Raw genomic sequence first — 11,582 nt, 5'->3', positions numbered from 1 at the left:
TTTCAATACTATCAGTTAATAAATAGTATTTGCTAATAATTGAAGTGGGCTTTCTGACTTATGTCTTTAGATCTATATTTCTAAGTAGAATATGCTGTCTACTAAATGTTGAAATATAGCCTATCATTTTTAAGGAGTTTTAATTTTAAGAAATTGTAAGGGGGATGGGAGGGGCAGTAGTAAGGATCGGAGGTGAGAAAGTGCACAGCAAATTCTTAAGTTGCTTATTCTTTGAGACATTTTAAATAGCGATAATCAAATGTCACAACCTATCAATATGCTCAATAGCAAATACAAATTAGATTTGTTTATATTGTATCATGCATGGGTATACAGGTTGCCATGTCTTCTGTTTTTAACTTATGCAAAGCAACAGATTATGAGTTGAGGGAAATGAGAATGAACTTATTGGCTTGGCACCTTACAAGGAGAAGAAGGATGAGCTTTGTGGTTGGCAGTCTTTCGTATTTGTCCCTAGCTGCGTACAGCTGCCTCTCCTGGAGCATCCATCACTCCTCAGCCCTACTGATGCATCACAAAGTAAAAGGATGCAAATAGGTATGCTCTGCAAATATAAAAAACCCTATAGTTTCTATATCAAAAACTTCAGAATATGAGATCTCACCAGGGATAGCCATTTCATAATAATAAAAAGGGGTCAGCTCACCAACAGGGCATACACATGCTGAAAAGTACATCAGTGTGCTTTATACATGTGTAACAAAAACAGGTAGAATGAAATCTATTTATTCTTCTATCAGTAACTGTTAGAACCAGTAGAAAGAAGACCAGTAAAAATACAGATTTTTTTTCAGTGCTTGTCAGTGCTGAGTTGATATTTATAAAACAATTCATGCAACAACAGCAGAATATTCTAAGTTCACATTAAGTGTTAGTGAAGGTAAACCATATTCTGGGAAATTAAACAAGTCTCAGTAAAAGACAAACTATACAGACATGTTCACTGATTATAATAGAATTAGAAAAATTAAAATTAGAAAAATATCTGAAAATATCCAATTCAGTTATAATTCTCCATCTAGTGGACAATAACTAACAAGAGAAACAAGGAATATTTTGAATAAATGAATATGAAAACATATCAAACCAGATAATTCATTTATATAAGTACTTGAAAGGAAAGTTAAAGCTTTAAACATACATGGTAGAGAAAAATAAGGGCCCTTCCTCCTTAAAAAAGTAGAAATGAATTAAGCCCCAAAGAAAGCTAAGGACTGATTGATTAAATAGAAAAACAAATCGATGGACTCAAGCAAATCGATAGAGAAAAACCAGAAGCAAGAAGCTGATTTTACAAAAGAATGATGAAATAAACTCTAGATAGGCCAAACAACCAGTATCAGCAATATAACACATTATATCACAGGATCTCTGGACATTAAATCATAATAATATTACAAATTCATAATAATTTGAAAATTTACATGATAAACTCAAATCCCTCAGAACATACAATTTACCAAAACTGACTAAAACATAATACCTGAACAGTTCCATATTTATTAATGAAATACATTTTGCAATTTAAAATCTTCTCAGAAGATTAGAAAACCCCAGTCTCTCTGGGTGGATTAGATTTAGTATGAATAATGACAATGTTAACTTTATACTACTACTATCAGTAAACAGAGGAGGGAACACTTCTCAACAAATATTTGTAAGACCAGGATTTTCCTGATACTAAAATCAGACCAGCTGTAGACAATAAAAAATAAATTCCCATCTATCTGTCTGTCTGTCCATTCATTTGCTCACCTATCTATCATCTATCTATCTATCTATCTATCTATCTATCTATCTATCTATCTATCTATCTTTGGAAGACTAATATCATATGATTTGGTAGGGTTAACTTTAGGAATGCAAGGTTGGTATGTTGTTTCAAAATTAATGTTATTTACCATATTAACGGATCAAAAAGAAAGAAAATACATGATTATCTAAAGTGCAGGAAAAGGCATTTCACAGCATTTAACAAGGAATTCTATGGCCAACAGTTCTAAAAGTTATTATTGCCATCTGGAGCAAAGAGTAATTTTGCTTACAGCCTTGGAAGCTAGAGGGAGGCGGCAGGGCAGACATCTTACTGTCAGCAATAATGTTTCCATACAGAAAAGAAAAAGGCAAGTTTGTTGCACCCTATAAAAGATTTAGCTTCTATAATGTCAAGGCTACTCTCCTATGCATCCCACTGTGTGGTGGTGGTCTTTAAGTTGCTTATAGGAAATTGAGACTTGAGACTTATGCAAAAATACTAATGCTGTAGCTACTATACCACTGCAAGTAGCAAATTCCCCTATGTTGCTGATCCAAGACTTCCATGTCTTTCCCTAGACTCCGTGAAATTGTAGTAGGATACTAAACTAGCTTATTAAATGGATAAATGATCCGATTCTTCACACTTTTTGACAGTCTAATTATATATGTATGTACACACATATATATATGTATATATGCACATCTATCTATCTATATATCTATATAGATATATATGTTTAAATGCCTAATTCCAATTTCTAATTTTGAAAACTAATTTGTTTGGGTGAGTTACAAGGTTATTATTATAATATATAAAATTAATTTAAGATTATTTAGTGTGGAGAGGGGGAAAGAAGTTTTGAAACACTGATGTTTTAGAAATTTTATTTACATTATCTTGGATGGAACCAATTGATATAGCTTATTTGGAATTCCTGAAAAAGAGAAAAGAAATATTAAGGTGCGAATGCTCAATATATTTCAGAATAATTTAAAAGTATTTGCTTCCTGCCAAAGAAGTATAGTTCACATTTAATATATGTAAATGTTAAAAGTAGAATAAGGATTTCATCCAGGGCACAAAATTCTTAAATAATTCTATAATCTAATAAATTTGAGCTAAGCTTCATTGCCACTCTGGAAGCAGAATTATGAGTCTGAATACAGTTTGACATATATAGTGTGACAGTCCCTCAAAAAGCCAAACAGAATAGATAAATGCAAAACTTTCAAAACTCAATTATATTCATCTTCAAGTCTCATTCTTACTTCTGTACTCTAAAGTTAAGTGTCCAATAGGCTAGAGCAATCTTACATACATAGCTACTCATGGATCACAGCATACACACCTTTTAAATCTGGGGCTAAAGGTCTGTTCCTGGATCTAATAGTGTCTTCATAGTTGTCAAAATGGAATTTCTCTCTTCTGGAAGCATAAGTCATTTTTGGTCGGTCATTATGCTGATTACACATTTTACCACTCAAATTCAAGTAGTCTCGCTGCAGATTCCGCATCTCAAATTCCAAGGTGTCCCTTTCATTTTCTATGCTTCTTACATAGTTTTCTAAAAATACTTTGTCTTCAGTCAGTCGGCTGATGCTCTTTTCAAACTTGGTGTTTTCTTGAGTGTGTTTCTTTAGTTCTCCTTTCAGAATTTGATTGTCCGTCTTAATTTCCCTCACCATTTTAGATAACATTTCACATTCCTCGCGCATTTCTGACAAGCTGTTTTTGTAAATACTTGCTTCTGCTTTTGCATTTTTTATTTCTTTCAGGAAATTCTCTTCGGCCGTGGACTGGTAGCTTTGGACGTTCTCCATTTCTTGTTCCATCCTTTGCCTAGCGGCAGTGGAATCTTCTAGGGCTGTTTCGAGATTCAGTTTTTCATGCTTCAATGATTCTAGAATTTGAAGAAGTGCTTCTTGCTCCGTTTGGGCAAGTTTTTCTTTCTCCTTTAACTGCAGCATCTCTAGCTGGTTTTCTCTCAGTTGGTTTTCCAGCGAGTTTTTATCCTTCAGTAGATGGTAGGCGTTTTTCTCCAACTCATCCTTTTCATCTTGTACCAGTAGGATGTTGCTTTTCATCGCTTCCATTTCTATGCTCATTCGATTGTTTTCATTATGGATAAGGACCATGTCATTCTGAGTTTTGTGATCTTTACTTTTGAGTTGTTCCAATGCTTCGGACATTTGCTGCTTCTCCAAAGAGAGTTGACTGTTTTTTTCCTCTAGAATTTTATTTTGGCTTTGGAGAACATTATACTTACTAATTAGTTTCTTAAATTCTTTCAGGCATTCTTGGCTCTCTTCTTCTTCTTTAAGTAACTTGGAGTGAATGACACTCTTTTCCTCAACCAGACTGGTGAGTTGCTTTTCATACATTTCCATCTTTTGGATCATTGATTGGGTGGTATAGATAAGAGGTTTCATTTTGGCCTTAAGGGTTCTATTTTCACTCTCCAGTTCTGCAACTTTTCTCTGTACATGCATGGAGTCTTTTAGGTAATGCTGTAAGTATTGAATTTTGGCAACACAGTCGGCAACAGAATTGACATTGGAGTTCTTCTCATCTTCCAATATCATGGATCCTGGGTTTACTACAAATGGCCGCCTCTCTGCCTCTTTCACTTCATGTTTTCTTTGCTCAAGGCATGACAGTGTGTGTTTTGGAACTCTCGAGTGGAATTTTAAGTCTGTGATATTCTTGCCGGTGAGAGGAATGTCTTTACTGTTTCTCTCATTCCTTCTTCCCCAGTGCATTTCACTCTTAGATAGCTTTCTACATTTCCTGCAAAAACTCACGTGGAATTTTGCCACCGTGTCCTTGAGTGGGAGTAATTTATTGATTAATGCCTCTAATTCTGAAATTCTTTTTGATTTTAGATCGTCATTTATGTTAGCACCTATGTTTTCTTCCTTAACAAAGTTCATTTGCTCCTTCTGAATGGGGCATAGGTTGAATTTGCCATTACTGTACGTATTTGTGTCTGTTTTTAAGTTTTGAAGTTCACTTGTTAGTGCCAGTTCCCTCTCCTGTGACTTCTGAAGCTTTTCCTTCATGTGTTTAATGGAGAAGCAAATATCCTCTAAATTCTCACAGAATCCATGCTTCAGAAATTGTTCAGCAACTTTAGATTTTTCAAGAAGGTCTGTGCCAGATGGTGACGTATTTTGAGGTCCTATAGGTAGAAAGCTGTATACCTTATTGCAGTTCCTCACTATATCAGAATTTTCTGAAGAACCCATAGTTATACTTGAATCTGAATTATCTGTTGACCTCATCAAGTTCTCCGGTGTTAATGTGTCCTTGAAATGTATCTGGCATGGAGTAGTTACATGTTGAGAGAGACCATGAACAATATTGCTACTAAATTTTTCTTCCCTTGAATGAAAAGCTTTGGGATCCTCAAAATGATGATTTTTTTCCATAGAAAGGGTATTTTCTTGCTTCTCTAGAGGCTAGCATTATAAAGGGCATATATAAATGTCCTGCCATTTGTCACATGATCAAAAAATTAAGATTTTTGTGTTTTATTTATACAACGGAAGTAAGCATTTTATCCATTTATATTGCAAAGCAACATAACAAGTGTGGCCCCTCTCTGTCTCTGTCTCTGTCCCTATTTCTCTCTGTCCCCGTTTCTCTCTGTCCCTGTCTCTATCTCTGTCTCGTGTCTGTCTGTCTGTCTTTCTCTCTCTCTCCCTGTGTCCCCAGGTGGTATCCTTAAGTTGGGAAGAACAATTGTTTCAAGATTTATAATTCTGACATTCACAATTTGCTCATTAAAACCACACATTTCTTTATGGGTGAAGGAGCATGGCCAATCCCTCAATTTCAGAACTAGAAGGTTAGCATTTTTAAAGACTATCTTAGGTGATGGAGAAGATCACATAGAGCGGTATCCATGTGAAACTGAAAGGAAGAAAATATTTTTACTTATGGGCTATTTGTCAATGGTTGCTTGCATTCCTAGTTCTGGGACTGTGATTGTCCTGCAAATGTGATTTCTAATTAGCATGGACAGTGGTAGTCACTGTGGTTTGGAGCTGCTTTGGGGAATTCCTCCTAAGTCTCCATCAATCCTAAGTGGATGGTTAGGCATACAAATTTGCATAGAATGTACTTGGAAACATCTCAGGTATCTGGCCTAAGACAGACATTCTGCTTCTCAGAGACTCTCTTAAAAGAAATAGGAAACCTGTCAAACTACAGAGGTAAACGCACATCTTTTGAGGTTTTCAGTATAGGAATTTCCTTGTTTTCTTCTTTGACAGCCCATTCTTCCTGTGAAGAGGGAGAGAGGTAAAGGTGAAGATAGACTACTTGTAACACTTTTGAAGTACACAAATATAGGGGCAACGTGTAGAAGACATACCAAATCCTTTTCAGTGAAGGGGCTGAATACGAGAGCTTTTTCTGAGCTGAACTGTGGGCTTTCTACTTCAATAATGCTCTTGTTCAATATCTCACTGATTTCAGACTGCACCTTTAAAAGACAAGGTGAGAATGTTAAAACTTGATTGTGTACCTTATGCATGGACAGGAATAATACACCTAAAATGGCAAGATACCTTCATATTTCCTGCACATAAAAATCATTTCCTATAATAGAGAAGGTCAATTGTTTACTTACTGTAAACTTTATCATCGAAAGAATCTTTCAGAAAATTATGCCTTGATTTTAGGATTATGAAGTCAGAACGGCAATATAGTAAAACAGTAAGATTTTTACAAACTACATGCCAGTAATGTTAGATGTCTGACCTTGTGAAGAACTAAGAGATACTTTATTTCTGTCAGCAGAAGAGAATCCTTTCCATCACTCAAAGGCTTTCTCTCATTCCCTGTAGTTGCTTTGAGTACAGCATAATGAGCCCGCACTGATACCGAGTTAGCATATATTGCATTATGTACCAAAAAATCGGTACCCTGTCTTATTTACAGTGCTCCTTTTCCCCGTATGAAGTCTTTTGCCTTGGATGATGCTGATATTTGTCTTCTAGCACCAAGAATACCTGGTGGACATATGACTCAATATGTCAAAGAACCACCTCCTTCTAGACAGTGATTGTTCAAGTATTGAATGTGACTCAATCTTGGGCAATAAAAACCAACATCTGGCCAAAACTCTTAGTATAAACTACGAAAAGTGCATCGTGTGCGCTCCTTTTTATTTGAATTGATTCTAGGAGAACAAATGCCTAGAGGGCCTCTCAGTCCAGCTGACAACATATAAACTCTGGGAACATACCATCCTAGAAAGCAGAACTGAAATAAGGAATGAGACTTGCTTCTTATGGCAGGAGTCCCGATCCTATGAAACCAGTGATTTCTAGGACTGGAGTTAATAGAATGTTTTACACAGACATCTTGCCTTTCCTTCCCTCCTGCCCTAAGATCCTCCTACCTCCACTTCTTGAGTTGCCGGGACTAGTTATAAACCACCAAGCCTCGTTTGTTTTTAGGTGAGTTTTGCTAATGTTTCCCCCAACTGGAATTGAATTGCAATCCTTCTACCTCAGTTACATTTTAAATCTTACGAAAGTTTCTGTGAGACGGTATGCAGGTAACACTTTAATAGTGTATTTAAAAATTCAGGAAATGCCATTTCTTTTTGGTTTCACATCCAAATAAGTATAACAGAGAGAAGAATATACTTTTCCCAAGAAAAAAATTGAACCTGAAATAGTCACCTGTTTATACTGAATTCTATCTGGCCAAAATAATTAGCAAATACTCCCTTAGTTGAAAAATGGAATGCTACCTGAAGTTAGGCTATTTCACATATAGATAAATAGATAGGAAAGATAGATAGATAGATGATAAAAGTTGTACCATGGTAACATTTTGTAGAGTCTGCATTCGCAAAGCCTGGAATGATTCCAGTTGATGTTGAAGGACCTATAATGACATTAAACAATGTATTAGATTTAAAAAGAGGGCTAAATATATTCTTCAATTGTTATTTTTTTCCTCTATTCCTAAAAGTTACTTGATACCAGGAAGGATCACATAAAAGTCAGGTCACCACGTGCTTAAGTCATTTCCCTGGCTTGCCAGTGCACTTACATGAATGTCTCTGAAGATTAAAGTGGAGGAAACTATATGCATTAAAGAAGTATTTGTTCTGAACAAGATCAGACTTTACCTGGGATTTTGAAGATAATAAAATTATGTACACTCACTTTCAGAGCTGATTGTGGTTGGATTTGATTTTCTGATTCTGATACAGAACCATATTCTAAAAAGTAAATAGAAAAATTATGTCATTTAATCCTTAAAAGTTTATATTTAACAGTTACTATGACAAAAGAGCCTCCAAACTTTCTTGGGTAGTGGGACAGTCAGTGAGCATATTTAATATTTGCACTAGACTACTGTCAAAATAAATTTAAGAAATAATTTCTCACTTTGGGCTGGGAAGGTGGCTCAGTGGTAGAGCGCTTGCCTTGCATGCATGAGGCCCTGGGTTCAATTCTTCAGCACCACATAAACAGAAAAAAAAGCTGGAAGTGGCGCTGTGGCTCAAGTGGTCGAGTGCTAGCCTTGAGCTGAAGAGCTGAGGGACAGAGCCCAGGCCCCAGAGTTCAGGCCCTACAACCGGACCTCCCCGCCCTCCCGCAAAAAAAGAAATAATTCTCACTTTAAGAAAATACCTACGGGCTGGGAAGTTGGCTCAGTGGTAGAGTGCTTGCCTCGCATGCATGAGGCCCTGGGTTCGATTCCTCTGCACACATAAGCAGAAAAAAGCCGGAAGTGGCTCTGTGGCTCAAGTGTTAAGGTGCTAGCCCTTGAGCTGAAGAGCTGAGGGACAGTGTCCAGGCCCAGAGTTCAGCCCCCACTAATGACAAAAAAAGAAGATACCTCCTTAAGATTACAATAGTGTTCTCATTCTTATAACAAACCACTAGCTGGCATCAGCAAAATATAAAAAATTTAAAAGATGTAAATATCTCTGTTTCAGAGATTCTAAAGACATGATTTTTGTGAAGACTGAACATATCATGAAAATGTTTAAGTGGTTAGGATCTTTGTGGGTTTAACACATGCATTTCTACTGTACTCTGTGTTGATTTATTCATTGTGAATAAAAAGGAGAAAATTAGGATTATATTCTCTTCCACATCAGCTCAGAGTTTTTCATGCTACTTGCTGTTTACCATCTACAATGTTCTCTTATGTTTGCACAAAGCTCTTCACTTAAACACTAGGATATTATTCTTACAATTTTTCATCCTTTCATTTTATTTTATTGGTGTGGGTTCTGGGGCTTGAACTCATGGTCTGAGTGCTATCCTTGATCCTTTTGGCTCAAGGCTAGCATTCTACTAGTAAAGCTACACCACCACTTCTGGTGCTTTTTTTTTTTTTTTGGTAGTTAATTGGAGACAAGAGTCTTGTGTTACTTTACTGGTTTCTAACCAAGCTCCTCAGATCTCAGCCTCCTTAGCAAACAGGATTATAGGAGCCACTCGACACTTCTTATTTGGTACCTGGCAAAACAGCAGTGTACAGGAGATCCCTAGACTCTGGAGATCCTGTTGAATGCTGGCTCTAGTCTTTGCTACCTGTGTGAACTGGGGGAGTTGGTTAGCTTCTCTGGGCTTGTTTCTTCATTTGTAAAGTGGTGGTAATGACAGTATCTATTTCATAGGACTTATGTGAGGTCTGAGTCCTTAGTACTCTGGCACGAAGTGTCGTGTTAGCTGCTGTTGGTATGATGATAGGTGCTAGATAGTTCATTGCATTCAAGCTCATCCAGGGATGTAGGCCATGGGCCTGTTTCCTGCAGTCAGTACGAGGCAGAATCATCACTATCATTGCAGCCTTGACCCTGGAGACGTTTACCTGCTTCGCTGCCACCACTTTCCTGTACCCCCTCGGAGGAATTTAGAATCTTGGACGCTGAAAGGAGAAAGGCATCGACTTCATTCTCTTCTTCTGGATGCTTTTCTGTAACCGAATCCAGCAAGGTTTTTAGTTCTGTTGCAGGAAACACTGACAGGTAGCCAAAGAGGGGAGAGGTGGGGATTCCGATCGTCCATGCCCTTGGTGGCCACCGGGGGGCGCGCTGGGGCCACGCAGCGGCTGTGGGCGAAGGGGAGGGGGGCGGGCGCGTTTCTCCCTGGACTGAGCCCAGGCAGTGTGCAGTTGGTGAAGGTGCCCACAGCGGCCCCGCGCGGTGGCGCACGGAATCCCAGCCCTCGGGAGGGGCTGAGGCCGTTCAAGGCCAATCTGGGCTACCTACCGAGTTCAAGGCCAGCCTAGGCAACACAGCCAGGCCCTGTCTCAAACAAAACAAAGCAAAACATAACAAGTTCTCACTCCAGGCCGGCCTAAGAAACACCTCGTGCCCCCCCTCTCTTATGCCCCCCCCCTCCAAGGCAGCCCCCCTCGACCGCTTCCTACCTGGGCTCATTTCTGCTGCTCAAGATCTTTCTGCCAACTGCCTTGCCGCTCGCATTCCGCGCCCCACGCCCAGGGCATCCCGTTGCCTAGCAACCGGGGGGGGGGCGGGGAGTGGGGAGGGCGCGCCCTCGGACCCCACTCGGACCCCTCCCTGCGCATCCCGTCCTCCCTGCCCATGGGACTGGCTCTCCATCCGATTTAAATCAGCACCAATTGGACCAAAGCTGGGTGGAGACCTGAACAGGTTCGAGAACAAGCACTTGGAGTGTTTTTTTTCTTCTTCTTCTTTCTCCTTCCTGCCTTGTTTTATGTTTTATTTGGTTGCCTTAATCCTTTTATTTCAACTCATCCTTTAGCGCTGTCTTAGCATTTAGGGATGTAAAAGAGATCGCTATTGTTGGAGGAATTTGTCTGATGCAGTTAAAAAGAAGGCTTCTATTTCCTAATGGTAAACGTAGCGGAGTGATGTCTCCGTTTGTGAAACCTGCTAATTTTCTATGTACTTGAGCCAACCCATTGCAAAAGATAACATGTTGGAGATGAGGGTTTGTTTACTGAGTGGGTGGCATGCTTGCTTTGAATTCTTGTCCCATTTAGACAAGGGATCTATAAGTGAAAGTTTGAAGAGCATATATTATTTACTTGGCAATCTCAAACATTACTCATAAACCATTTCATAAGTTATATTTTATTCTACAGCATGCCTTATTAACAATTTTTTCAGGCCTTGATGTAGTTTTCAAACTAACATCGGTGAACACAGGCTTGAGATGTATCCTAGTTCTAGTATATTGATACTTTTGGTATTTATATATTTTTTAGAAGTGATCATCAACTTGCAGTAAATTGGAAAAAAGTATGATGTATTAAAAGTAAGTAGCTGTCATGATATTCCATCTCCTCCCAAATACTTTGTTGCGTCGCTTATAAGAATATTTTCAGCTAAAATCAGAGATTAGCCCAGATACTTTAGCCCTACTTTTGCTCTACAGGCTTCATTCAGGTTTCACTAGTTCTACCAACAATGTCCTACAGAACAAACAGACACAGCACAAGATCTTGCCTTACATTTAATTGCCATGATCTGTTTATTGTGTGTCAGTCAGAACAGTTTCCAGGTCTTTCTTTGACTTTCACACCTTGGAAGATGATAGCCCAGTTAACTGTGTAAAATATTCTCTCCTGTGGATTTTGTCGCCATTTCCCAGTGATCATGCATCTTCATCAGGACCATCACAGGTGATGCGCATCCTTCTTTTCGCCTCTCGTTAGGTGGCATGTGACTGTGATCATACTCACTTGAAGACTCACCTCAGGTTGTATATTCCAATGTTCTCCACTCTAAAGTTATTTTTTCTTTTTTTTGTAATTAATAAGTACTTCTTAGGGAGAC

At 38.4% G+C, this 11,582-nt stretch overlaps 1 protein-coding gene across 2 annotated transcripts; it reads right to left on the bottom strand.

Annotated features, from left to right (window-relative positions):
* Positions 1 to 2,656: 2,656 nt before the first annotated feature.
* Positions 2,657 to 10,254, bottom strand: Ccdc110 (coiled-coil domain containing 110). 2 transcript variants are annotated; one of them, XM_070016384.1, is made up of 8 exons: positions 10,190 to 10,254; positions 9,629 to 9,733; positions 7,966 to 8,021; positions 7,616 to 7,681; positions 6,156 to 6,266; positions 6,005 to 6,064; positions 3,129 to 5,238; positions 2,657 to 2,714 (listed from the first exon to the last, which is right to left on the bottom strand). In XM_070016384.1, the coding sequence occupies exons 1-8, from the start codon at positions 10,197 to 10,199 to the stop codon at positions 2,668 to 2,670; spliced, it is 2,565 nt and encodes an 854-aa protein (XP_069872485.1). In that variant the 5' UTR covers positions 10,200 to 10,254; the 3' UTR covers positions 2,657 to 2,667. The 2 variants fall into 2 exon arrangements, with proteins under 2 accessions (XP_069872485.1, XP_069872486.1); XM_070016385.1 differs by having other exon boundaries at positions 3,129 to 5,097.
* Between the last annotated feature and the right edge of the window lie 1,328 nt (positions 10,255 to 11,582).

Source organism: Dipodomys merriami, unplaced genomic scaffold (genome assembly GCF_024711535.1).
Source record: "Dipodomys merriami isolate MVZ:Mamm:240054 unplaced genomic scaffold, mDipMer1.0.p SCAF_12, whole genome shotgun sequence".
Taxonomy (NCBI): domain Eukaryota; kingdom Metazoa; phylum Chordata; class Mammalia; order Rodentia; family Heteromyidae; genus Dipodomys; species Dipodomys merriami.
This window is presented reverse-complemented; position numbering and strand designations above follow the sequence as displayed.

Excerpts from the sequence above, each read along its gene's own strand:
- Ccdc110 (XM_070016384.1), bottom strand. Across the intron at positions 6,267-7,615 it reads CTCTACAAAATGTTACCATG|GTGCAGTCTGAAATCAGTGA; the intron begins GTACAACTTTTA and ends TGTCTTTTAAAG. Across the intron at positions 5,239-6,004 it reads TACTGAAAACCTCAAAAGAT|CCTCTAGAGAAGCAAGAAAA; the intron begins GTGCGTTTACCT and ends TTATAATGCTAG.